Source organism: Cheilinus undulatus, linkage group 4, assembly GCF_018320785.1.
Source record: "Cheilinus undulatus linkage group 4, ASM1832078v1, whole genome shotgun sequence".
Lineage (NCBI taxonomy): Eukaryota > Metazoa > Chordata > Actinopteri > Labriformes > Labridae > Cheilinus > Cheilinus undulatus.
The window spans coordinates 16,197,759-16,225,273 of NC_054868.1; the positions used below are offsets into that span (position 1 = coordinate 16,197,759).

The window sequence follows — 27,515 nt, forward strand, 5'->3', positions numbered from 1 at the left end:
GATTGGAAGTTTTAAGTCTGAAGAAACAAGGCATATTGGAAATTTAGCAGTTTGTTAATTTAATTAGCAGAAGCCTCAGTAGTGTGTGGAAGAATCATACACAACCACAACACCCCGGCACCTCCTCCTCATGCTGGTCACCAGCCTGGTCACACAATACTGTGGAATGGCATCCCATATGCTTCCCCTATCCATCGTACTGCCTCCACCAAAGATGTTACTCTATCGTTGCAGCTATCAGGATAGCCTTCTCCACATGTTCTCTACACTTTGACCCGAGGATCCAATTGCCATAAGCAGAATCTGGACTCAGCACTACATAATGTTACTCTTCCTTTTCAGGTTCCAGTGCACGTGTTGCTGACACCAGTGCAAATGGGCATGACGATGAAGGGCAGTCATGGCAGGTCTCCTGGAAGCCCTATGAGACCAGAGATTCACTCTTATTGCACAGGCCTTGTCCAGATCAGTAAAACATGGCATACCGATTCATGGAGCAGATACTTATTGACCACTGTAGTAGAGCCCATGCTCACAGCTGCTGACAATCAGGTGCCAAATTTTTCATGGGCCCAACCACATACTCAGCTCTGCTGCCTATCCCACAAATCCATGTTCCTCACAAATGTGGCCCCATTTAAATGGGAAATAAACAGGCTTTCCAACGGTATAAGATCTATGGACAAGAAGCATTGTTACAACAAAAAATAATCTACCAAACACAAATATCATTACTTTTTGTGGCAAATGTGTTGAACTTCCCAGCTATATCAGCCCAATGATTAAGTTGATCCAATCACAAATACTTTTGTTATCATCCATCCATCCATCCATCCATCCACATCTTGTTTAGCATCAATAGAGACTCAGCACCCTCTGTTTAACACAGCAGCCCTCTGAATAAACACTGCCCAATTACTTTAACAATACTTAATAGGATACTGTGGCTTTTCTTTAACTCAAAACAGACATGCTCCAATCCTAAAATAGTGGCAAGTGGAATCCACTGGATGGTCCCCCGTCACTGCCCAATAACCGCGGTGACTGGCTCTCCCCTTAATAGAGCTTGGAGCCTACTCCCACTCACTCTGGCCTCTTGTGACGTACAGAGGCACCAGCTCATCACGAGTCACCACAATGAAGTGGTAAGAGGAGCATCAACAAAAACAACTTTTTGTCTTGTAACTGGAAGATTGTGGACAATACCCTTCTAAAAATAACTATCCCTAAAAACTGAGGGGGAGGCGAAGATCGTGGTTGTGACATTTGTAATGGAACCATACACTCCCTGCACGCTGTAAAAACATTGTCCTTCCATGGTGGAAAACAAATGAGAGAAGAACAATGTGGTAAAATGATGAAGTGATGACCAGGGATTTTTTTTCCTTCTGTCCTGTTGTTGTAAAATAGTTAAATGTTTTGACAACCACAACATTTAACTGTGGGTTTAATGTTTGCTCATTTTCTCCTTTTTGATGTTTTTGGGCATTCTTCCATTTTTAGTGGCATCCGGCTGCAGACCCCTGTGGATAGGCGTTTTGGGCCCATCTATTACAGACCTCTACAATGGGACAACCTCAACCATAGGGTGAAAGTGAGGTACTAACCCTTGCTGGGGTTTTCCTTAGTTTGTGGTGTATTATTTTCAATTTTATCCCCCTAACCCTAACCAGTAGGGTTTGGGTGCCTAACCCTCTTTGCATTTTTCCTTAGTATGTGGTGTGTTAAACTGATAAAATGTATTCATAAAATTCTACTGTTGTGAAAAAAATAGCCACTTACTTTAACCTCTGACAGCAGGCAGAAAATATATACGTAATTTAGTACATCATTCTGGTTCCGGTTTGTACATCACTTCCAGCTCCACAGTAAAGGTCATCCCAATTTCGTGGTCTTTGTATAGATCTGCAGCCCAATGCCCCACCACAAAGGTCTGCAGGCAGATCCTCCTAACCATTGTTGCACTCTTTTGTCTGTCTTGTCTGTTGCACACTGACAATTTTTTAAAATTCTGATATATGTGCCTGGATTTGATCTCCATTTGTGTTATTAAACATGAATGAACATGGACAAGAAATGAATGTATTTACATAATGCTAATACATTAAGGGGCAGATTCGCTCAGACATTTTTTTGTTCAAAGCTAATAAAGCGGACTTTAGCATGAGAATTGTGCCCGCAAATAGCTCCTCTTTTGCAACTAATCCAACAAAGAATTCCCATTGATTATAAGCAGGTGCAAAATTACCCTCAAATTTTGCAAGCCCAGTTCATTTAGTACGTTTTTTTCCACAGCCTGAGTGGCACATTGGTGGCTGCATGTTTAGATCACCAACACCACCATGACAGAGTAAGACAGAAAAACAACACCTCTGCTGTTGTTACTAAATCACAGAAAACACTAGTAATGGGAAGTTCGGCTCTTTTCAGAGAGCCGGCTCTTCTGGCTCGGCTCCCAAAGAAGAGCCGGCTCTTTCGACTCCTGAACAGCTCTTTATTTAGGATCTTTTGTAGCCCTATATTTTACCTTAACTTTGCAAAAAATAATGGTTAGTGTGTTGAAAACCCTTTGGCATTCAGTGTTTTTATGAGAAGCCTTAATATTGCCTAATTTTGTGCATTTATTCTGTTACAAAACCATTCTTAGGTTTAGCGTTTAAATTCCACTGGTTAGGGTTAGAATTAATGCAGAGTGGATGTAGACGAGTTTGCACATGCGCAGTACAAATTGGGTTTCTGGGACAGATCGGGTATTGACAACCCCCTCTCTGTTTTCACATAATGGTATAATCCTTTATCCTCACATGTGATTGGCTGCATGGCCGCCATGCTGCATTAAAACAAAGTTCTGACCAGAGCTGGGGCTGAGCACTGTGAGAGCTAAGCAGTGAATGGAAAAGAAAACTGCGAGCCGGCTCTTCCGATTTACTACAAAGCATCGGCTCTCAGAGCCGAAGCTTTTGAGCATGACCCATCATTAGAAAACACATTATTATCAGACAAACTAGTAAGTTTGGAAATCAGTCAATGGTCAGTTAGAGCTCAGAGAAGTCATTCAGTATGCCATTAAACTTTATGCCATTAAACTTCCTGCTGTGTAAACCAAGTTTTCATCAACTGATTAATTTTGAACGTTCAGGATCTTTTTTTTTTTACTGTGAGAATTCAAAGAAGCTCAGACTGAAACAGACTACAAACTTCACACTACATGTTTACACAGACGTGGTTTATAATTAAAATGAACACAGCGGTAGAGAGGCATTTATTTGATGGAGAGAATGAGACAGAGGATTAGGGATACATGGTATATGCGGTAGACGGTATAAATGATATAAATTTGGCCTATGGTAGAGATTTGGACTCTACCTCCCAATCGCGATAACGCTTGTTAATGACGTCATTGTATCTGCCTCAGTCTGAGTTAGCAGGCAAAAACACGTGTTTTTTCCTCTCAAAGTCTGACGGCTGTACCTGCAACTAAGTCAGTGTGCTGTCTCTGTCAGCCTGCCTGGGGCTTTAACTCACGCTAATTGCTGCTTTGGCTGGTTGCAGAGGCCAGTGCTGCAACACTTCCTCTTACAGCGGCATAAACAACCATTTAAAAGTCTATTTTAACTTATGACTTTCTTTTCTAAGTCCACAGTGAGTCAAAGATCCAGGCTGTGATGTTAAATAAGATCAGAAAAGCTGCTGTAAATTAGCCGTATTCTCCGAACGGCAGCCAAAGTTAAGCTAACTCTACAGTATTCTTTACACTCTTTTACAGGTAAATCAAATTATATCAGGACTAATGTTGTATATTTTCACCAAATCCTTGTGCGTATTGACAATCCCTCCATCATGTATATGCGCTCGCTCTCTCCCTGTCAAAAGAATATTTGAGGAAAGCAAGAAAAACACTAGAGAAACACCTGCCTATGCTGCTCCTGATCTGTCTGACAGCAGGAGTATATATAAGACTTAATTTGTGCTAGACATCAAAACATCTCAATGCAGAATATGTACTGTGTACGTGCTGTGGCAAAGTTGTTTCATTGTACAGAAGCCTAATCAATTTACAGTCAAAAAGGTGTAACAAACAACTAATTATATCACTAACTAATTATTCCTCTACGCACAGTGTAAAGAGGTGAGTCTTTCAGCAAACTTTCTCATCGAGCTGATTCAATTAAAGGTGTTTGATATAACTGCACACCACTCCAATCTTTGATCACGTACTTTTAAATAAATGACATTTCAAACTCACCACTGCTCCTCAAATATGCATGTCAGAGGAGCAATGTTGTGCTCCTCATCCTCATCCTCATTTATATACATGTAAATAGGGCTGGGTGCTGTTTGCTCAGTTGAGCAGTTTGTGTGCAGTTAGTGTGGATTTCCTCTTTGTGTGTGCTCTGTGGATCGTTTGCAGTTTTTTTTTTGTCATTTTTGAAACTAAATGTTATGCAAAAAGCCATACTATTCTTAAGTGGATCTGCTCTGAGTAGGTTTTAACTTGGCCTATAATGATAAATTGCATTAACTGTGATTAATTAAGGCCCAAAATAAGTGGACTTTTTTTCTTTTTAAATCACGGTTAATCCAATAATTTATTGTCCCTTTCCACACACTTTGGTTAAGCCAGTGCATATAAAATAAGTTCCCCACTGTGACTCAATGTCTCATTTCAATTAAAAAAACTCTCACACCACTCAGTAGACACGTTTAAAATCATCTGATCCTTGTGCTGTCAAGCATTTACATTTTAACTGTCCCATTATTTCCTTTTCAATCCACAACAAAATCTTGATCTATCAATAAAAGCCAGTCTGTATGTAAAAAGGGAGTCATCTGTCCTTACTTTAAGACAGTAGTAATCCAAAATGACACAAAGACAGTTTTGAATGTGCGGTAGTGGAATTTTAAAATTTGATATAAAGGATCCCAATTAACTGAAGAAATTCTGATATTAAAGAATTATAATCATTTGACAACACTGACTGTAACATTATTACCACAGACTCTTTCCCTTATCTGTCTACATAGTGCATCCTAAATTACACCCAGATTCTTGCTGTAAAGCCATTTGAACAGCAGTATGAATGCAACCATTGGGAAACCAACAGTTCTCCCTCTGTAAATCATAGACTACTTCCGGAATTCCTTATAGGACAGCAGAGGCCTAAATGGCAAAGTACAGAGACCCACATCCTGTGGCTAACAGGAAATACTGTTTAAATGACAGGTTTCATAAATGAAAGGCTGCTTGGTTTGCCATCACACCCTTAAATGGATTGTTTCTCTAAATGTATCTGCGTCTGGGTTTCAAAATCAGTTCAAATGTAAAAACTGCTATGCCTTTACTCTCCAAAACTTTGCAGTATTTAAACAAGGATCCTTTCATCAACAGTTCTCAATAAACGTATCAACATCTTTGTTTCATTCTCCCACAGATCAAACTTTCTTTATCTGAACTGGCTGATGTGTCTCAGCCTTTGAATGAGTTGAATCTAATTCCTGTTGACAAGTCTGTACTTTTGACTCATTTTCCCAAGCTTGTTTACATGCTTGCTCTAAATAGGGTTGTGTCAGGTGGCCTGCGTACCTCTTCTTTATTGGCTTACTATCTAAAAGAGGTCATTATCTGACTGGTTCATTCAGAAATCTCTCTAGGTGTCTTCAGGAGAATTGCCTGAACCTGCATAAGTCTTCCATTGCCCCACAATGAGTAACATATTTTAACGTTATCGCTCTTCCATTTGGTTTAGAAAAAAGTATCACTGCAAGGAATAGTGCCAGACAGACAGGGGACCATTTAACTTGTACCAGACAAAGCTAAATACACTCTCCTGTGTCCATGAAAACAGGCGGTTTCAAGTGTGATTAAACGAGGTCTGTATGGTGTACAAGATAGATTTGTGAGAGTAAACAATTCAATAATAGAAGAGAAATCACTTTCCTCTGGTTTTAATCTTGAACAACAGTCTGTAAAAAGGGTTAGGTGGTTCTTCTTTGGAGACTTGGTAAATTTAAATTTCTTCTTTTTTTTTGTAATATTTTACGAGATATCGAGCCTTTTCCAGAGGGATACCACCAAACCATAAAATGGTTAGCTTTTTCAAACATTGTTACATAACTTTAATTTCTTCTCAACCTAGTTTCAGGAAAAGTTGGGATGGTTAAGTGTTGTTTTCACGGGGAATGCCATTCAGTTAAAAAAGGAAGAGAAAAAAAAAAGAAAATTATATTGTTAAAAACAGCTTTGTGAATATAAAAAACCAACCTTCCTCCTGGCTCTTAAATGAAACAAAAGAAACATGCAGCCTTTAAAGAGATTACTCAAACTGCAAAGGCCATTTAAGGACACCTTTACTGTAGCAGATTTGAACTTTCACCTTTAATAAAGGCTGGTGGTTGTGTTTCATGCAAAGTTTTGGGGTTAAAAGATTGAAAAGGACATTCCTAAATAAACTTTAACACACATAACACAAACAGAAAAATGTGACTGGGTGTTCTTGTTACTTCAGGTTTATGGCAAAAATGGTCTATGGACCTGAGCCAGTATAGTGCTTTTCTAGTTGTCTGACCACTCAAAGCGCTTTTACACCACAGCTCACTCCAAACCCTTTCACTCCATTTGCTCCATAATCACACACTGATGGCAGAGGTTCAGTTCAGGGCAGGTATAGGACTATATAACAGTTTGGCACTTTGTTACGTCAACCTTGGTCCTGTACTGCTCTGGCCTCTTGATGGACATCCTCGAGGCCTGTGCCAGGCCCATGCCCCTTCTCTCCAGGCATTCTCCCAGCTGCCCCACCACAACGCACGTGGTCCTGTCATCTGGACCAGCCCACCAGGTCCTGGGCACCTATGCGGTGTGCTGGATCAGGCCAGGGGAAGGGTGCCAGGTGCCCATAAAAATGCAGTTGCCATTCCTGTATCAGGCAGCTGACCCTTTCCATCCTCGCTCTTCTGAGCATGTCAGCATTTGCTACAAGATCCTGTCAATGATGCGCCAAATAAAAGTTGACAAGTTGGCCCCTCTGGCCACCATGCCTCACAAGAATATAGTAAAACTGAAAGGACCAAGGACCTAAAGACTTTCGACAGATACTCAGATACTGGGAATGCCACACTGTCTTGCTCAGCTAACCCATCGCCCCATGCATGAGTTCTGGTCTGCGGTTGATCCCAGCTTGCAGTCAGTGGATTGTTGGATTATACTGCCAAGGTAGCTTAACTGCTCTACAGCTCCCGCGCTCTCACAGCATCCAAGGCATCCCTAAATGCCTGATCTTTGTTTTGTTCCAGGGGACATGTATTCCCAACATTTCAGCCTCCTCACTCAGAAAGTTAAAGCCATCACAAGGACATCTACGGTCTCTGCAAGGATCACAACATCATCAGCAAAGTCCAGATCAGTGATCTGGACATCAGCAAAATACACTCTACTGTCCGCTGTCTCTGTTACCCGCCTCATTATCCAGTCCATGCATGTACTGAAGAGCATAGGGGCACCCCTGCTGTGTGCTGCAAAGTGTTGGGGCTCCTATCCTGCCTCACCCAATAAACTACTGGAAAGAAGTCAGAGGTGGAGCCACCACACTTCAAAACTCAGTGAGAACCTGAACTGCGGTCTACAGTGGACCACAGAAGTTGTTATGGAGAAGTGGCCAAAAGTATTAGCTAATCCCATACACATCCATACCCCATTGATGGAGCAGTGGGAGGAAATTGGAGTTAAGTGTCTTACCCAGGGACACATCGGGCACATGACTGCAGGAGCTGGAGATCAAACCCACAACTTTCTGATTGCAGGATCACCAACTCTACCCACTGAGCCACAGTTATGTCCTACTGAAGTTTCAAAAACAAAACAAAAAATTCTTCAAAAACCTATTGACTGTCCTGTATATACAGTATGTCTTCAATAGCTCATGGTTATTTGATCTTCAGATGGAAACTACGAAGCTTCATGACTATTAGAATTACTGAGGTATTCTCCATTGAGCTCCAGTAATTGAACTTGTAACTGATGGCAGAGAATGATCGTGGTCCATTACAAGTATACAGCAAAAGATATGAATGAGAAGCAGCAAGACAATGGTCAGCAGGGGTTGTAGCCGATTCTGTGGTCTGTCCAGGGACCATGGTCTCTGGCACGGACCAGTGGTTGCTGCCACTAGGGGCGCTAGAGACACTGGTCGCAACCAGCTGCTCAGTGGTCGCGACCAGTGGCACAGTGGTCATGACCAGCTTTTTAGTGATACAAACCAACAGACCAGCTCCTCCCTGGCACAAAGGGCATTAGAATCACTGGTCCTGCAGCTCCTCAGTGATCTGTCCTGTGGTCCTTGTGGTCTAAAATACAACACATTGGTAAAGTTAAAACCAGTCAGGAAGACACGGACCTACGTAATCGATAATACTACTTATACAACTATGACTAGTAATGATAATTTAATCATTGCTATTATGATTTCTATTAATCAATAACATTGGATAGACAAACGATTTTGGCTTTTCATATGTATTCATCTGACAGTGAGAAAAGGGAAAAGTTTTATTAAAAATAAATACAAACAAACACTCCAGATTGCCCAACTGGCCCAAAAAACAGAACAGATCCCTGAGGAGCTGCAGGATCAGTCATTTTAGTGCCTTTTACGGCAGGGAGCAGCTGGTCTGTTGGTTTCTACCATTAAGAAGCTGGTCATGACCACTGTGCCACTGGTGACTAGTGTCTCTAACGCCTCTAGTGGTAGTGACCACTGGTCCGTGCCAGAGAGACACTGGTCACGACCACTGAGGAGCTGGTCCTAACTACATGGCCCTGCATTAATAGTACAAATAATAGAAGATTGTATTTTATGGACAAAAGATTATGATCTCTGACATGTATTCGTCTAACAGTGCCGCCACCACGACCAGAAAAAGGAGAAGGCGTATTAAAATTACAAAAGCTGCTCTCTCAGATCACTCACTAACTGATCCAGACCACAAGGACCACAGGACAGATCACTGAGGAGCTGCAGGACCAGTAATTTTAGTGCCCTTTGTGCCAGGGAGGAGCTGGTCTGTTGGTTTGTACCACTAAAAAGCTGGTCATGACCACTGTGCCACTGGTCGCGACCACTGAGCAGCTGGTTGCGACCAGTGTCTCTAGCGCCCCTAGTGGCAGCAACCACTGGTCCGTGCCAGAGACCATGGTCCCTGGACAGACCACGGAATCGGCTACAACCCCCTCTTGTTGATAAACAAGTTGTGTCGCCACAGTGGCTCCATTGTGACAGCCACATTAACAAGACATGTCCCATCACGACTACAAAATTTAAAAGTTTCTCCAGCTTTGAAAACTGTAATGTAAGCACTCAAATGAAAATTCAAATAAACAGGAATAGTCATTTTTAATCAATATAGACATTTTAATGCAAAAAATCTGCATATTACTGCTTGAAAGGGGAAATCGTAACTGTAGGAGATAAATATCTTGAAATACATTAAGGTCATATCCAAACAGAAAATTCCAGTTTTGGGTGATGCAGATGTTAATTTCTAAGTGGATTCTGAAGAATCCAGTTAGAATACTAGTACTTGTGCCCTACAAAGAGGATCAGAGCTCAGTGAAGAAATCCCTAATCCATCACTATTTGCCTCCACAAGTCAACCGTGCAGACCAATGGTACTAAGAAACCAGCACTTTACCAGGGTTGTCAAGTGGGAACCCTCCTTCGTCAGCGTTTCGTCCAGTTAGTCCCATGACACCTCCAGAGAGCTGAACAGTGATCTAGAGTGTCCCAGAGCCACCCCCTCCATACCAGCTCTCACCACCCACCATGCCAACACGGAGACATTATCTTACCTACCTTAGCGTATGGCCCACACAGCCTAAACACAGACCCAGGCTCTGTGTATGCAAGCTTCAGGTATTGACAATGCTGATACTACTTCCTTAACACCATGGTTACATCATGGTTACAGCACAACATTTATAGTACAAACATTACACATAACTAAAAGTAAAAAAGACTTCAGCTTGTATAGCTTTTCTAGTCTCCTAAATACTCAAAGCATTTTTTAACTACAAGTCACACTTAACAATTCACACCCATTTACTTCACATTCACACACTGATTGGCAAAGGTTGTATTGAGTGGCTATCAGTATCAAGTAATTGTATGTATATCCACGAGTAGGAGCAAAGTGGAGTTAAGTGTCTTGCCCAAGGACACATTGACATGTGACTGTGGGAGCTGGGGATCAAAGCCATGACCTTCTAGTTGTGATGACCTGCTCTACCGCAATCGCCCAAAAACAACATCCAAGGCTGAGGCTGCTTGTACGGCTTTTTGACTAGATCCAACATTTTTGTTCAATGTTTGAGGCAGAACAATATTTTTTGTGTAAACACAGTCCTTGACGTATGTTGCTGTCATATATGCTTTTTCCTGGTTAACTGACACACACACACACCCACCCACACACCCACACACACACACACTTGGGTGTCGCACCACTCCAGTCGGGGACCAAATAAGACAAGACCTATCATGTCTCCTCTCAGTGAGAGCAGACGTTGTTGACTCACTGAAGTCTAGAGGCGCTTAGCCTGGATCCCACCACAGCTATGCACTGTCTGACCAGAGCCTCGGAGCAAGGGTGTGCAGACACACACACGTCCATGGATGCATGCAAACATTACACAAACACAGTGAGAGACACATACATACAGGATCATAGACACATACATGCCAGTCTCTCTTTTTCCCCACTTCTGTGGTTTTGTCTTTATCCACTCATCAGTCAAAACACCATAGAGGGCCAGAGCACACACTTTCTCTTGGCCTTTCCATTTTCAATTGCCTCACCAAAGTTTAAACCCAAGTGTTGGTTACTACATATATCTGTTAATCTCAGAGCGGGTATTTGCTCTTTTGGGGAAGACATTACACCTGTCAGTTGGATCTGCAAAACCTCTCTGAAAACCACTTTTGTTGAACAGCTTAGTTTTTCTCTCCACAACCATTTGTCCCAAGTGTGGCTTACACACTCCCGTCTGTCCACAGACATCAAGCCCCAGCCTCTAGCTCAGCTCAGACTCCCACAGGAATTGACATCACGAAGAATCAGATGATTAGGTATGTCCTCACACACAGGCTTGGTTAAATTTTGCTGTTAATTGTACCATTGTACCCCCATGTCAGATCCACTTAGGCACACTGTGTTTGCTTGTTGGTTTCAATCAGTTACAGCTTATCTAGCAGTGAAGGCCAGTTAATCATAAGCCAAAAGACTAACTAAACAATAATCAACACTAGTTTTATGATGGAATCATTCCACCTGTACCCAGATTCTCTGTCTGCAAATTTGTGAAAACTGGCTTAACTCAGTCTAATGAGAAACAGCCCAGGAAATAAGTAAAGGTCTAAAGTTGAAGAGTTCAAGGCTGCACTTCAAATGCGTAAAGGGTACAGATTATCCAATAAAGGGCTTCTTCAAATGGTTATAGGAAAAGTATAACAGATAACAATGTAAATATTTCTGAAATAGGTAAAAAAAAAATTATCTTTGGGACAAATAAAGCTATCTGAATCTGAACTTGTAGCCCAAATCACTTTGAATTATCACCTGGAAATTCAGGCACGCTCTGTGTCTAAAGTAAGTTTCAAGTCATTGTTAAACTGTCTGGCTGGTAATTTTACTGTTTTGATTCATTGTTCTTCATCTCATTGGATTGTTTTCTGCACCAGAAGGTAGCTCTTAGAGCCTACTGTATACTAGAGGTCACAACAAACAGTAGAGGGGAAAATGTAGGGACTACCTGCTTCACATGTAGAGCTGGAGGGGGGGAAATGATATTTAAAGTATGATGCTTGAAAACAAATTTTCTGTATAATTGAGAAAATGTCGGTGCTACATTAAAAAAAATCCCTTTTTATTATTAAAAAAAAGCATTTTTAAAGGATTTAAAGTTAAGCAGATGAGCTCAAAATATTTTAGGCAACCCTGGATCCTTAATTTTCTAACTCCATATGCCATAATCAGGGTTGTTTTCTTCAATCTTACAGACCTCAACACAAAACCACAGAAAACATCTACTTTTAACTTGGTAATCCCCATAAAGAGCTACCAAGTGTTGTGTGTTAAATTAGTGGAGAGAAATCAAAGTCATGAAAAAGGGCACCTTCATCTGAAGAGAGAGAGGATCCAAAAAAGTTCTGTTTAAGTTGTTCAAATTCCCTTCAAATTGATCAGTTTCTTGAACCGTCTGAAACCAATGACATGCAGTGACACTCAGGCTTTGAGACCCCCGGGATTTTAGGGGCAGCAGGTGTGAATATAGCCTCACTTGCACCTGGGACCTACACACAGGCACAGAGCACAAAGGCAACCCACACATACTGATGTACAGCCCCACATGCATAGCCACCCACAGTCAGACAGACAGATAGGGAAACACATAACCGGTGTCTCACCACAAACACACACACACAGACAAAAAAGCACACCCCGCCATTCACCGTCCTGGCCTTGTTTACTCATGACCATCACAGCTCTGCAGCCGTCAACCCCATCATTCCACAGATTCCTGCGTCCCACCACTATTTTATAAGCTTTACTGAAACACTTCTGCCTTTTGCTCTTTAGAAACAAGAGTCATTCAGACATAATTCAATAATGATGAATAGAAAGGCTCCCTGCTAACATATAAGTTATTTAACTATTTCAGTTTAATGCAGACAATTTCACTTTTATTGAAAAACAAATCTAGTTGTCCTGTCTGCTGTCTTGTGTTGTTTTCTGTGTTTTGGGTGGTGGTGGTGGTGTAGGGCAGTGACACAGATTTCCCTAAAACTGAGTTAAAGTAAACACTTGGAGGAATTGGAGTTCATGAGGTAAAACTTCAATGTGAGAGCTTTAATCTGTGCAACACTGCCATCTGTAGACCAGAAACACATACTTCGCTCTCACTTCAGTCTCCACCCCTGACCCTCTCACCTCCTTTTATTGCCTCATTGTCAGGTTTGGTCTTACATAACAAACTCATACAAAATGTGCACTCATGATTTGTTTGACATAGAAAAAGCACAGCGTCTGGCCAAAAGGTAATTTTGTGTATTTACTTTATTTTTTTAAATGCTTGGTTTCCTCCCACAAGCCAAAAATATTTAGGTCAGGTGGACTGTGTGACCTCTAAATTGCCTGCTAAGTGTGGGTTTGTTTTTGTTGTATTATAGAAATGTGATAGACTTGTGACCTGTCCAGTCTGCTGATTTTGTGACCTATATAGCAATAAGGAGATGTAGAGAGGCTGGATGGATGATGTCTAACGCAGTGTTAAAAGAATGACCTACTATACTTAAAGCTGAAACATGAGAAGTTCCTTATTTTATCCCATCATCTGACTCCATTTGTTTTTTTCCTTTTAGAACATAAGATTGTAGTTGATTAAAATTTCTTTTTAAATTAACTTGAAAAATCAATTGCTGTAAAAATGTTGTGACTGCATGGCATGGGCCTAAAAATCTTTCAGGCTATAAAGTAAAAGCCATGTTCTGAATGCAGATGAGGGGACTTCAATAGATAAAAGGCTTTATTTTGGCAATGCTCCATTCTCTACGACATGAAAGAAAGTAAGCTTGCATCCCAAGTACTGACAGAAAACACTGAGCTATGCAAGAAAACTCCAATACAGATCCTATACAGTTACCTTTGGTCAAAGCTAAGTCCCCCATTACAAAAATTCAACAAAACACCACATCTCTTCTGGGAATATATCTTTTTGCAGTGTGCTTTATAATGAAGTAAGCCTACATGGTATGACTGTGAATTTGATTATGCTGAAGAATCTGCATTTCAGAGAGAATCAAATCAGTCCATACAAAGGGTCCATAATAGCAACACAATATAATCTAGCATAAGGGTAAGCAGCCAAAGTTAATACCCTTCCTACACTCCAGGGTGGGAAACTGGGATTGGCCACCAGCAAAATGCGGGTATCTTTGAGCAGCGTCAGGTGAATTTGCACAGCCACTGTGGAAGGTCAATAAAAGTAACGTCACAGAGGGTCTTTATGTCCGTAAGCATCTTGAACTGATCCTAACTTTCTGCTCATTCCTTCTGACTTTATGAGCAGAGCCAAGCAGACCTACATGCCAGAGAGACCAAAAGTACTCACATTCTGTACTTAAGCAGAAGTACAGATACTTGTGTGGAAAAAGTCCCTGGTTAAGTTAGAAGTACTGATTCAACTACTTCACTCAAGTATAGGTTTAAAGATACAGACTCTCAAATGTACTTAACCCCGTAAAGCCTGAAAACACAAATAATAGCCAGAAAATTCAAATTTTTTGGAACTAAAAGATATTCATTTAACTTTCTACTAAAATTTTTTTTAAAAATCCAAATTTCCATAAAATTTCTAAAATATTTTTTTAGTATCTCTTTTCATTCATTAGATGTTTTTGGTAACTGATAATCCTCTTGAGGGCATTTTTATCATTTATCAGATTGTATTCAGAAGTTTTTTTGAGTAATTTATTGAGCATATTGATTAGATAAAGGTATCATAAAGGCATGTATCAAATATGTGACAACAGGCGTCAAGGGGTTAAGTACAAAAGTATATATATATTTTACCATCAATAATACTAAATACCTCTTTTGTTAATTCTGCAGATTTAAAAACGCTATTTTTTAACAGCTTTGGTACTCTCCATGTGATACTTAACATATCTCTTTTGAGACAAATTGTATTGTTTAAAACACATTTTATCAAAAAACTTACAAAGTTTTGGCAACCTTGCTTCTCTCCAAAAGGCAAATCAGTTTTTCATTTCAGCAACAGAACTTGAAGTATGATTAAAAAAAAAGTGTTGTGCAAGTTAACACTTGAAATGTGCTTGACTTGTGGAGGCAAATAGTAAGGATTTAACTGTGTAAGGGATTTCTTCGCTGAACGCTTATCCTTTCTATAGAGCACAAGTATCTTGTGTTTGCCTCAATTGCTCAAAGTTCAGTTCTAACAACTTAAAATGGACTAATTCACATCCATAGCTCATCATTACACATCAGTAATTTCTGTGTCTCTTTGAGTTATGAACATACATTCAGTGGCCTCAGGCTGAACTATATTTACACTTTCATTCATCCATTTAGGAAGAAATCAGTAATGAGCCCAACTTGTCAGTATTAGGAGAAGAAAGTACAGATTTGTGCCCAAGTGGTCAGAAAAATAAAGTACAGATACTTGAAGAATCTACTTAAGAACAGTAATGAAATATTTGTGCTTTGTTACTTCTCACCTCTACTGGCACTCGCTGACCAAAGAGCCCCACTCAAAGTCAGTATTACTGCAAGAAACTAATCATTTGTGTTAATTTTGGTGAGCACCATAAAGAAAATGGTACATTTATTCTCTCTCTGATCCTGTCCAGTATATGCCAAAGATTTTTAAAAACATCCTACTGTCTTTAAACTTGGGACACATAGAAATGACATTACTATATGTGACAACAAAATGAGACTCACATTTTCACCAGAACCTTTATGATTGTGATAACTCCCCTGATATAATAACTTAATTTGTATAGCACTTTTAAAAACATAGGATTACAAAGTGCTTTGACATGTGCAGAAGCAAACAGAGGAACAAAATATAAGCTCATAGCAATGCATTGCTTGTCTTGCCTCTCAGTTAAGGTTTAGTGACATTTAAATTTGCATTTGACTGCAATGTAAACTCCAACCAGCCTCAAAATAACAAAAAAGGTAGACTGTTTTCTGTTTATGTACAAGACAAAGAGCATGCCAATATTTTCTTTCAGGATTGAAACATTTCCCTTTATTAAACACAGCAACTCAAATAGTATATACTGTTACATTATACCATAAGGTTAATTAAAATAAAAAGGTTAATTTCCAACCGTGCTATACTAGTAGTAGTCTGCGGAGAATGCCAAAGGGGGTGGAACAGTATTGTGCAAAGTGTTCAGTGATGTGACGTCATATACATGCGCCGTGTCCACCCTCTGAAATTTTCAATGACAGTTTTGACACAACAGCGAACATATAACTTTGGCAGCAGGTTGTCATAACACAGCCTGAAAGGCATAGACAGTATTTCACATAGCACTGGCTATTTTATCTGCACGAGGATGATTCGCCAGTGTTTAAAATGCAGAGGTAAGCAGAAGCAAGGTCTGTATTTAACTGAGGCGGCTAACTGAAAGCTAATAGCTATGTCAAACATGCTGAGAACACGAAGCCTGTTTAATCTGGGTTTGATATAGAAATAGTTTTAATGACATGCAGGTAGTTACAGCTCACCATTGTTCGTTATTGCAAAGATAGTAACGTGATGCTTACGGGTCAGAAACACGTTTTCAGGACATTGTGTTTCATAACAGCAGACAGCTGCCAACATTTTATGAAACCCTTGAAGATTTTTTTATTCTCATCTTTTCCCTAAACACGGGTGAACAAAAAAATATGCATACAGGTTTTGAACACTGCCACCAAATATTTGTTTTTATATATTAAACACTCGTGTCACTATTAAATAAGGGAAAGAGAGATCAAAACTCAAAATTAAGTGTAGTCTCACAGGTGCTAAAGTTCCTGGTGTGGATAGATTTTTAACCTTGTAAAACAACCATTACTCGGTGTTAAATGTTGTTTGTGTCTATTGTTATGACATTAACTACAGTCTGTTTGTTACAGCGCCCCTGCAGTTAAGCTCGCGCAGCTACAGTGTGATCCCGCCCCCACGCGACAGTGAGGAAAAGGAGATGCTGGACCGAATCCTGCGGGTGGACCATGCGGGTGAATATGGCGCGAACCGAATCTACGCCGGTCAGATGGCAGTGTTGGGTCGATCTAGGACTGGACCACTCATTCAGGTATAGGAAGTGTCAGTGTGTGGTGCATGGCTTCAGTGTAGGACGGACATCTGTGTACACACATTTAAATAACTTTCTGATATTGGTCTTTAGTCAGTCTCAAATATATCCTGACAATGAAACATGTTTGTTGATATTTTAAGATTCAACAAATGAACAGTTTTTATTTTCAAATGACATGAGTCTTAGGGTTCTATATAGTATATATACATATATATATACATATGTATCTATATATATATTACTTTTAGTGTGTTTCATTCTTTTTTCTTCCAGCAAATGTGGGATCAAGAAAAGAAGCACCTTGAGAAATTCAATGAAATTCTGGCTGAGAACAGGGTTCGCCCCACAGCACTGTTACCCCTATGGAACATTGCTGGGTTTGTATTAGGTTGGTACAGTCTATTGGTATACCGTAGAATTTTGAAGTTATTAGATAGCATGAATAAAAAATGCAATAAAATTAAACATCACTTTTGAACTAATTTTGGGTATTTCGTGATGTAACTCATTTTGGTTACTTTTACTATGCCTGTCATCAACCACTTTCATAAATAGTGCAATATTGTTCTGCAAAGATTGTGGCAAACTGTGTTTTTCTTCTGTAAAAATTTACTCCAGGTGCATCCAGTGCACTGCTTGGCAAAGAGGGGGCTATGGCCTGCACTGTTGCGGTGGAGGAGAGTATTTCAGAACATTATAACAGCCAAATAAGAGCTCTGATGGAGAAGGATCCTGAACGATACACTGAACTCTTACAGGCGAGTTAGCCACTGTACTCTATTACCTCTATTACTGACACTGTCTGCTTTGTAGTTGGCTGAAACAGTATTGAAGAACACTGTCATTAGGATCATTTTTCACTCTGTGAAATATTTTAGGATTTTCTTGAAAAAAAGTTCATTTGTACCTGACAAATTCAGTGCATATTTACAGTATGTACAGGAATTACATTTTGATTCAGCAATTGTATTTCTTTGCTATTTGGGACTGTAGGTCATTTTTGAATTTCAAACATCACACAAAGAGTCTAGCCCTCTGACAGATGCTCTGACACCAAGCAGCAACCTCAGGTCCTGAAAAATGAAGCCAATGCAGAAGTGCAAAAAATTGCTATACCGCCAGTGTCCACTTGAGGCTGGCTGCAGGAACACCGGAAGTCCCATCTGAACACATGTTAAACAGCCGGTTTTGGCACTAGAAATAAACTGGTTCACAGCCTGGTTCAAAACACCAAACGTGTCTCATTAGCTAGTGTCTTATTGTGCTCCCACTGTACGGGGGGATTAATTTTTTTGTACCACGATCGTTTGGATTATATTTAGGATGAAAGCTGATTGGCACATCTCATTTGATTGACAGATAACTTGGCAGGCAGAGGCTCAGTTTCTGTTAACCAGAATGCTAGCTAGCAGGCTGACAGGAAGTCGTGCTTAGTGGGTGGACCGTTAGGTTGATCCAAAGTTTGGTTGAGGCCGTGATTTCAATATGGAAGCTTCCACAGATTGGCTTCAAAAGCCGTTTGAGTCCGCCTATTGTAAGCAGACGACTGACGTCACACGGGGTTTGTCCAATTCTTTCTACAGTCTATATCTGACACACACACAGACACACATACATAGATTAAGTGGGGGAAATGTGGAGAGCAATACATTAACTCATACACTTTACAAATAAACCTGTTGATTGCCATAGGGTTACATGAACGCTGTTAACCCTTTTAACAATGTTCAAAGTCACATTTAGGCAACATGATCAGTGTAATTTCTAGATAAACAGAACAGCATATAGTTAAGCTCTTATGCCCATTTCAGATTGGAGGTATGTTTTGGTGCATGCAGCTGCTGTGAGTGTCCGCACCGGCTTGCACTGTTGTGGCTTTCATAACAGGTAGTGTGCTGCGTGTTAGATGTGTCTCCCTGCTGCCACAGCCCTGTCTTTCCTCATAATTTTTATCGGCTTAAAAAAGGTAAATATGACCCTCTGTTTGTCATTTTTCTGTCTGTTTCTGTTGTGCAACTCACAGAAAAAAAAAGGCAAATGTTATATTTTCTAGATACCCCATGTGTGAGAAGTGGAGCTCATACAGCAAGTCTGAAAGCCCTGACTCGCTTACATGCAAGCTAAAATGAAAATCAAGTTGTGTTGCAGCAAAGATGTGCGTCTCACACGCCAGTGTGAAACAGGCTTGACACACTGCCGCACATACCTTAAACAGTATATCCAGGCCTTTAATGGACTGTATAATCATATCATCTATGTAAAAAAAAAAAAAAAAAAACACACCAAATTTTTTGCTAGTTGCCACTTGTACATAAACTGACACGCCAGATGGATTGGTTTCCCACATTCACCTGGAAAACCTTCAATTCTAAGCGTTTGGGAAAGGGCAGCGGCTTTGAAAAAACTCAGAGTGTGATTGGATGAATGTTCTGTCACATCTTTGTGGGCCAATCAGAGCAACACAACACGTGATGTAGCTGTGACCGAGGTGTGCGTGCGCAGCTACCGAGGAATAACGGGAACAATTAGCCAGCGAGAAACAAGGAAACGGACGTATCAGTCTGCTTTGCAAGGTTAACTTGTACACACTTGTTAGCCAAACATTCCTACAGAAAGTGTTCAATTATTAATTGTATGTTCTATTTTTTTTACATGTTTTTCTTTTGCATGGTTCACTTAACTTGCAGAGATAAGGTTTAAGATTTTAATTCATCACTTTATTTGTGCACTTCTCTTTTAAGAGCCAGTTTTTACCTCGTACAAACATGCAGTCATTGTGATTAGATTAGAAGTAAACATTATATTCACAACCAGCAGTTTTCTAGTGACCATTACTGATATTTGAAATATTTATGGAGCCTTGATCCCCCTCCTTAGATCAAACATTAACTGATTAAAAGACAGGGATGCAGACATGGAGATGGGATAAAAAGAGAGCAGGTGGCTGTGGTGACTGTGATATACAAATCTTAGAAATGTGATCTAAACATCCGTCACTCTACAGATGTATATCTTCTCTGCAGACTTGAGTCACTGAAGAACAGATGAAAAGCTCCTTGTTATAAAGGCTTGTCTCCTTTTTGAATTAACTTTTTCCTCACAACCAGTGATTCCCCTACCATTCTATTGGGAGGGCGCCCCGCCCTCTCAATGGCACCCCCCGCCCCCCTTGAACATCGAGTCAATTTTATTTAATTGTTTTTTCTATATAGGGCCAGATCACAACAGAAGCCATTTAAGGATAACTTTCCTATAGAACAGGTTTTACTTGGTCCTTTTATTAAACAAACTAAATAGACAAAAGTTATTTATCTTGTTTATATTAATGTATTTAATATCTAAGTCCTGGTTTTCTGCTCGTCCCCTCTGACTACATGAGCAGAGCTGAGCAAACCGCTCACTGAGCAGAGAGCCCCGCCCCCTCCTCTCTGTGTCAGAGCTGCGCTCACGTGTGTGCAGGAATCCTTTGACTCAGTATCACGAGAGAGAGTTCTCCAACTGATTTATCCTCTAAAGTTGTGTATAAACTGATGCCCCGCTTGTTTTACATCTGAGATAGTTAAACGAGCGCTGAATTGCTGCATGAGTTTGCCGCAATTGCGCACAATTTATGAAATTCTCACAAGTCTGACATTTGTAATGCAGGAAAATCTTGCAGTCACCCATATAAAACATACCAGTGGGAAACGTGGTCAGAATCAGCGACAGTGGGTTCATGTCCCCACCAGCTCCCTCTGGTCTCATCACAGCAGGCAGAAATATGCATGGCCTCTCACAGGTGTGAGAGGGCAGGTGTGCCGTGAATAACGAAGGGGATCAGTTCCTATACAGACTGGCTAAGGGGCCCCTCTGCGGGTCACCTGACGATCATTTTATCATTTTAAAATGTATTCATCTGGGATCAATAAACTGGTGGACGATCCCTTTTGTCCTTTTATTTTTCGCATGCATGTTTCTCATAACCCCTGACACTATTGGCGATATTTATGATCGTTATTTACGCTCTTAAATAAACCTCGTCCACATGCAGATTATGATAGAAACTCTTCAACCTTTATAAACGTAGGAGTGTTGACAAAAGATCACACAGGCATAGAGACAACAGGAGGAGACAGAGACATGAAATGTGTGTGAATAATAATATGGAAGAGAGAAAATGAGTAGATAAAGTCACTGGAAGACAATCACTCATAAAAACCATTTACCAAAATACATAATCTAGCCTAGCAATTATAAATATGTTGTATGTTACAATAAATGGTTTCCTAAATAGTTTGTTTTGGTTATTTATTAGTTCGATCTTTCAGATTTCAGACTCATTTGCCTGTGGGGATGCCTTTTTGACAACATAGGTAAACTTTACACTAACACTGGTCTGATACAGTCCTAAAGTTACTCCTGATGTGGCAGGAAGGCAAAAAAGTTCATTTCCAAATCTGTCACTCATACATGCATGCATAAATAAAATATAATAGATAGATAGATAGATAGATAGATAGATAGATAGAATGTTATATTGACAGTTGGAATTTAAAGGAATCACATGAACACCATTATTCCTGTAAGTGTTAGTGTTGGTGTTGGTGTCCAGCCCCCCCCCCCCCCCCCCCAGCCAAGGCTGTACACCTAGGAGAAACACTGTTACCACACTGCATTACTAAAAACCATTATACTCTTCCCTTACTCCCATCTGCTCTCTGGGACTCTTCCCTTACCCCCCACACAGATCATTCAAATTGAAAAATAAAAAGTTTGCCCAACATCATAACACAATAATCAGAACCCAACACGTTCTTTATGCATCTTGGATGCTTTCTCATGTTAACTTAAGTGTTGTTTTGTGATTGGATCAATCAGGATGCATTTTAATACCAGATGCAAAAGGGGCTTTTGTCATCTAGGAAGCTATTGACATTTGTCCTTGGCCTCTGTAGCAGGTAGCAGTCTGTGTTTGCCAGTTTGGAAATACTGCCTGTAAATGTTACCATTCTATCAAATCTGAAGGGCTTAGGGACACTGTTAGATCTCAAGATAAGGGCAAGAAATGTTCAGTGATGTCTTTGGTCTCTTAACAGATCAGGGTAAACCTCTTACAAAGAGGGTAAACCAAAGACAGTTTTTTTCTTAATCATGTATCATAAAGAGCCATTTAATATTTAGGGAGTCTAAATGATGTATGTTACAAACATAAAGCAATGTCATTGCAAGAATAACCTAAGAAATGATCCTCTGATATATTTTCATAGGTAATTAAAGAATTTCGAGATGATGAGATGGAACATCATGATACAGGCCTGGAGCATGATGCTGAAACAGTAAGTATATTTATAATCTTAACCTGGATGTGTTTTTATGTTTTCGTACTTGATGCATCAGTCACCTGGTGTGTTGCTGATTTGGATTTTGCTTAGTAAGATCTATTATGTTTCAAGTATTTTGTTTTCATTGCAAAATCCTCAAACTTTGATATTATAAAAAATCTGATCTTAGTTAAGACTCAGTAGGCACACATAGCTATAGTACACGTATACAGTATAAGTGTCATGATTATGTTTTATGAAGTTTTCTTTGCAGTTTTTTCAAAGGAAATACAAAGTACTGCAATTTAACTGTATTTTTCTTCATTTTTAGGTGCCTGGATATTCACTGCTAAAAAATGCAATACAGCTAGGGTGCAAAGCTGCAATTTATGTTTCACAACGTATCTAATGTTGTACTCATGATTCTACACCATTGTAAATCAAACACAATGTGTGTCACACTTTGTTCCTTGTTTGGCAAGATTGAAATCATTCTGTAAAATCATTCTCTGTTAGGTGACACTGTACTACATTATTCAGTGTTTTATGTGTACAAAGTTTAAGGAGTCAACCCTTTCTAAATAAAATGATTGTAGATCTCAGCACATTTACACCTTTTATATATATACACAGGTACATCTAAAAAGATTAGAATATCATAAAAAAGTTCATTATTTTTTGTCACTCATTTCAGATAGTGAAACCCATATATTATCTAGACTCATAACACATAGACTGAAATATTTCAAGCCTTTATTTTTTAAAATGTTGATGATTATAGCTTACAGATAATGAAAAATTCAGTGTCTCAGAAAATTAGAATATTGTGAAAAAGTTCAATATTGGAAAGTCAGGGTGTCACACCCTAATCAGCTAATTAATGAAAATGCATGCAAAGGTTTCCTGGGCCTTTAAATGGTCTCTCAGTCTGGGCCAGTAGGCTACACAATCATGGGGAAGGATGCAGACTTCATAGATGTCCAGAAGACAGTCATTGACACCCTCCACAAGGAGGGTAAGCCACAAAAGGTCATTGCTAAAGAAGCTGGTTGTTCACAGAGTGCTGTGTCAAAGCATATTCATAGAAAGTTGAGTAGAAGGAAGAAGTGTGGTAGGAAAAGGTGCACCAGCATAAGGGATAACCGCATCCTTGAGAGGATTGTCAAGCAAAATCCATTCAAGAATTTGGGGGAGCTTCACAAGGAGTGGACTGAGGCTGGAGTCAGCACATCAAGAGCTATTATGCACAGACGAATCCTAGACATAGGCTACAAATGTGGCATTCCTCTGTCAAACCACTCCTGAACCAGAGACAACATCAGTAGCGTCTTACCTGGGCTGTGGAGAAAAATAAAACTGGACTGATGCTCAGTGGTCCAAAGTCCTCTTTTCAGATGAAAGTAAATTTTGCATGTCATTTGGAAATCAAGGTCCCAGAGTCTGGAGGTGGAGCGGAGAGGCACAGAATCCACATTCCTTCAAGCCCAGTGTGGGTTAGGGTGGGTTTCCACAGTCAGTGATGATTTGGGCTGCCATGGCATCTGCTGGTGTTGGTCCACTGTGTTTTCTGAAGTCCACAGTCAACGCAGCCATCTACCAGGACATTTTAGAGCACTTCATGCTTCCTTCTGCTAACAAGCTTTATGGAGAGGCTGATTTCATTTTCTAGCAGGACTTAGCACCTGCCCACACTGCCAAAGGTACCAAAAGCTGCTTCAATGACCATGATATTACTGTGCTTGATTGGCCAGCAAACTGGCCTGACCTGAACCCCATAGAGAATCTATGGGGTATTGTCAAGAGGAAGATGAGAGACACCAGACCCAACAATGCAGATGACCTGAAGGCCGCTATCAAAGCAACCTGGGCTTCCATTACACCTGAGCAGTGCCACAGGCTGATTGCCTCCGTGCCACACCACATTGATGCAGTAATTCATGCAAAATTCAATGCCAAGTATTGAGTGCATAGAAATGAACATAATTTTCAGAAGCCTGACATTTCTGATTAAAATATCCTTTTTTATTGATCTTATGTAGTATTCTAATTTTCTGAGACACTGAATTTTGGGTTTTCATTATCTGTTAGCCATAACCATCAAAATTTCAAGAAATACAGGAATGAAATATTTCGCTCTATGTGCAATGAGTTTATATATGGGTTTCACTATCTGAAATGAGTGACAAAAATATTGAACTTTTTCATATTCTATTTTTTTAGAAGTACCTGTATATATACAGTGCTTAACAAATTTATTAGACCACCTGTCATATCAGAGACCATCCAACATCATGAAGTGCTTTAATGCGGACTCTTTCATTTTCAGTGAGCTCTCCACGTTTTACCATTTTGAACAGGAATGAGGGATTTCAAACTGAATTCACCTAAATTTGAGCCAGCTCACTGGGCTTCTCTGAGAAGTCAAAAATTAATCAAGCATAACATTCAACCACTAAAACTCATTTTTCTGTTCAGGAATGCAATTAAATAACTATAATTTGACATATTAATCAAGAAATATTAATGTGCTTTACTATTTTTTCAGTTTTTTTGTAAATCAGTAAATTTGAAAATTCATGGATAACAATAATAATTATATTTTAGCATTAAAAATATAATTTGGGTTAAAGAGCTTCTACATATTGGTGTATTAACCATTGCAGAAACATAAAAAATGATTTGGGTAATTACCGATGCTGTTAATTTAGGGTAGCTGTGGCATAAACCTTACTTTGGTTAGGGTTAGGTTAGGGTGGTCTAATAAATTTGTTAAGTACTGTGTGTGTGTGTGTATGTGTGTGTGGGGGGGTGTGTGTGTGTGTGTGTGTGTGTGTGTGTATACATATATATACAGATTCATATACCTTATGAAGGTTATGATGAAAACAATATTGATATATGTTTGTATACCACTACTTCAAGGGCTAGATCTTTCTGTACAATATAAACAATATGGTAGATCATAAACAAACCATATTAAATGAGAGGGATTTTTTAAATCTCTGTTTAGTGCCATGCATCATTTTGAAAGAGCTTAGGATAATTTATTTTTGATTTTAAGCAGGTATAGAGTTGAGTCACCTGATACCCTAGATGGATTTGTTTCACACATCCACCTGGAAAACCGCTAATACACAGCGTTTGGGAAATTGGGAAAAAACTCAGAGGGTGATTGGATGAAAGTTCTTTGATTTGAATTTAATTATTTGATAGGGACGATGCAGTTTAACATAGTTTCATAAGAGAGCATGAATCTGATGTGCTTCACAGAGAGTTTATAGCAATTGCGGATTTCCAACTCTTGTCCCTAGTTGGGCCTTTACGGATTAGGGCCACTGAAAAATTTTTTTGAGACGAAAAATGTTTTTTTTCACTTGTGAGAAAAACGTCAGAATTCCGAGATTAAAGTCAGAATTCTGAGATTAAAGTCAGAATTCTGAGAAAAAAGTCAGAATTCTGAGAATAAAGTCAGAATTCTGAGATTGAAGTCAGAATTCTGAGATTAAAGTCAGAATTCTGAGAAAAAAGTCAGAATTCTGAGATTGAAGTCAGAATTTTGAGAAACAAGTCAGAATTCTGAGATTAAAGTCAGAATTCTGAGAAAAAAGTCAGATTTCTGAGATTAAAGTCAGAATTCTGAGAAAAAGTCAGAATTCTGAGATTGAAGTCAGAATTCTGCAAAAAAATTTGAGACCTTTTTTCCACTTGAAGAAAAAAGTCAGAATTCTGACTTTAATCTCAGAATTCTGACTTTTTCTCACAAGTGAAAAAAAAAAAAAAATCATCTCAATTTTTTTTTTTTCCAGTGGCCCTAATACACTTCCTTAGGTCTTTCAGTGAACAGTTCATAAAATGTACAACATTTAACCACATAAAATCTGTCTGTCACAGCTTTACGGGCTAATCAGGGCAACAAAACATGTGATGTCGTCGCCGCTACTGTGGTGCGTGTGCACAGCTACCGAGAAACAGACTCCATATGGAACTGCATAACGCACACCATGGAGACTATAGACATGTCAGTACACAACTTTTGTCGTTTTTGAAAAGAAAACAACTCACTGCTGTTCTTTGTTCTTCTTTTAATGAAGAAATGTCATCAAGTTCTGATAAAACTGGTGCTTTAGCAGCATCCACGCTATTGTCTTTCGCCGGAACGGCACCAGCCTCTTGTTGCTGCTTGCTTACGTCTCTGCCGCGCCTGGAAGTACTGCCCCTCGTTGCTGATTGGTCCTGTCACTTTCTAACCGGGCCCAAACGGTTCAGACGGAAGCTTTGGAAGATGGATTTGCCAGCGGGAAACAAGGAAATGGGCGTATCCATCTGCTTTGCAAGGTTAGAGTTGCAGTAGTCCCAACAAAACTGAATAAAGGCATGAAATGCTCTACAAAATTCAACTCCATTCAGAGTTTACTTGATTTTTTTATACACTATATTGCCAAAAGTATTAACTCACCCATCCAAATAATTGAAATCAGGTGGTCCAATCACTTCCATGGCCACAGGTGTATAAAATCAAGCATCTAGGCATGCGGATTGTTTCCACAAACATTTGTAAAAGAATGGGTCGCTCTCCAGAGCTCATTGAATTCCAGCATGGTATTGTGATATGATGCCAACTGTGCAACAAGGCCAGTTGTGAAATTTCCTCACTCCTAAATATTCCACAGTCAACTGTCAGTGGTATTATAACAAAGTGGAAGTGATTGGGAATGACAGCAACTCAGCCATGAAGTGGTAGGTCACATAAGACAGAGCGGGGTCAGTTGGATGCAGTGGTGTAAAGCATGCCGCTTCTGGACTTGAGATCAGTGGAGATGCAATCTCTGGAGTGACAAATTGCGCTTCTCCATCTGGCAATCTGATGGACGAGTCTGGGTTTGGTGGTTGCTAGGAGAACGGTAGTTGTCTGACTGTACTGTGCCAAGTGTAAAGTTTGGTGGAGGGGGGATTATGGTGTGGGGTTGTTTTTCAGGAGCTAGGCTTGGCCCCTTAGTTCCAGTGAAAGGAAATCTGAATGTTTCAGCATACCAAGAGATTTTGGACAATTCCATGCTCCCAACTTTGTGGGAACAGTTTGGGGATGGCCCCTTCCTGTTCCAACATGACTGTGCACCAGTGCACAAAGCAAGGTCCATAAAGACATGGATGAGAGAGTTTGGTGTGAATGAACTTGACTGGCCTGCACAGAGTCTTGACCTCAAACCGATAAAACACCTTTGGGATGAATTAGAGCGGAGACTGAGAGCCAGGCCTTCTCGTCCAACATCAGTGTGTGACCTCACAAATGTGCTTCTGGAAGAATGGTCAAAAATTCCCATAAACACAC

General features: G+C 39.8%; 1 protein-coding gene across 2 annotated transcripts; it reads left to right on the forward strand.

Moving 5' to 3' along the window:
- The first annotated feature begins 13,019 nt into the window (after nucleotides 1–13,019).
- On the forward strand, nucleotides 13,020–22,788 carry coq7 (coenzyme Q7 homolog, ubiquinone (yeast)). 2 transcript variants are annotated; one of them, XM_041784391.1, is made up of 6 exons: nucleotides 13,020–13,088; nucleotides 16,705–16,883; nucleotides 17,160–17,274; nucleotides 17,505–17,644; nucleotides 22,133–22,201; nucleotides 22,518–22,788. In XM_041784391.1, the coding sequence occupies exons 2-6, from the start codon at nucleotides 16,773–16,775 to the stop codon at nucleotides 22,593–22,595; spliced, it is 513 nt and encodes a 170-aa protein (XP_041640325.1). In that variant the 5' UTR covers nucleotides 13,020–13,088; nucleotides 16,705–16,772; the 3' UTR covers nucleotides 22,596–22,788. The 2 variants fall into 2 exon arrangements, with proteins under 2 accessions (XP_041640325.1, XP_041640324.1); XM_041784390.1 differs by lacking the exon at nucleotides 13,020–13,088 and adding an exon at nucleotides 16,008–16,167.
- The last annotated feature ends 4,727 nt before the right edge of the window (nucleotides 22,789–27,515 follow it).

Excerpts from the sequence above, each read along its gene's own strand:
- coq7 (XM_041784390.1), top strand. The coding sequence starts at position 16,140 with ATGATTCGCCAGTGTTTAAAATGCAGAG. Across the intron at positions 16,168-16,704 it reads CCAGTGTTTAAAATGCAGAG|CGCCCCTGCAGTTAAGCTCG; the intron begins GTAAGCAGAAGC and ends TGTTTGTTACAG. Across the intron at positions 16,884-17,159 it reads GGACTGGACCACTCATTCAG|CAAATGTGGGATCAAGAAAA; the intron begins GTATAGGAAGTG and ends TTTTTCTTCCAG.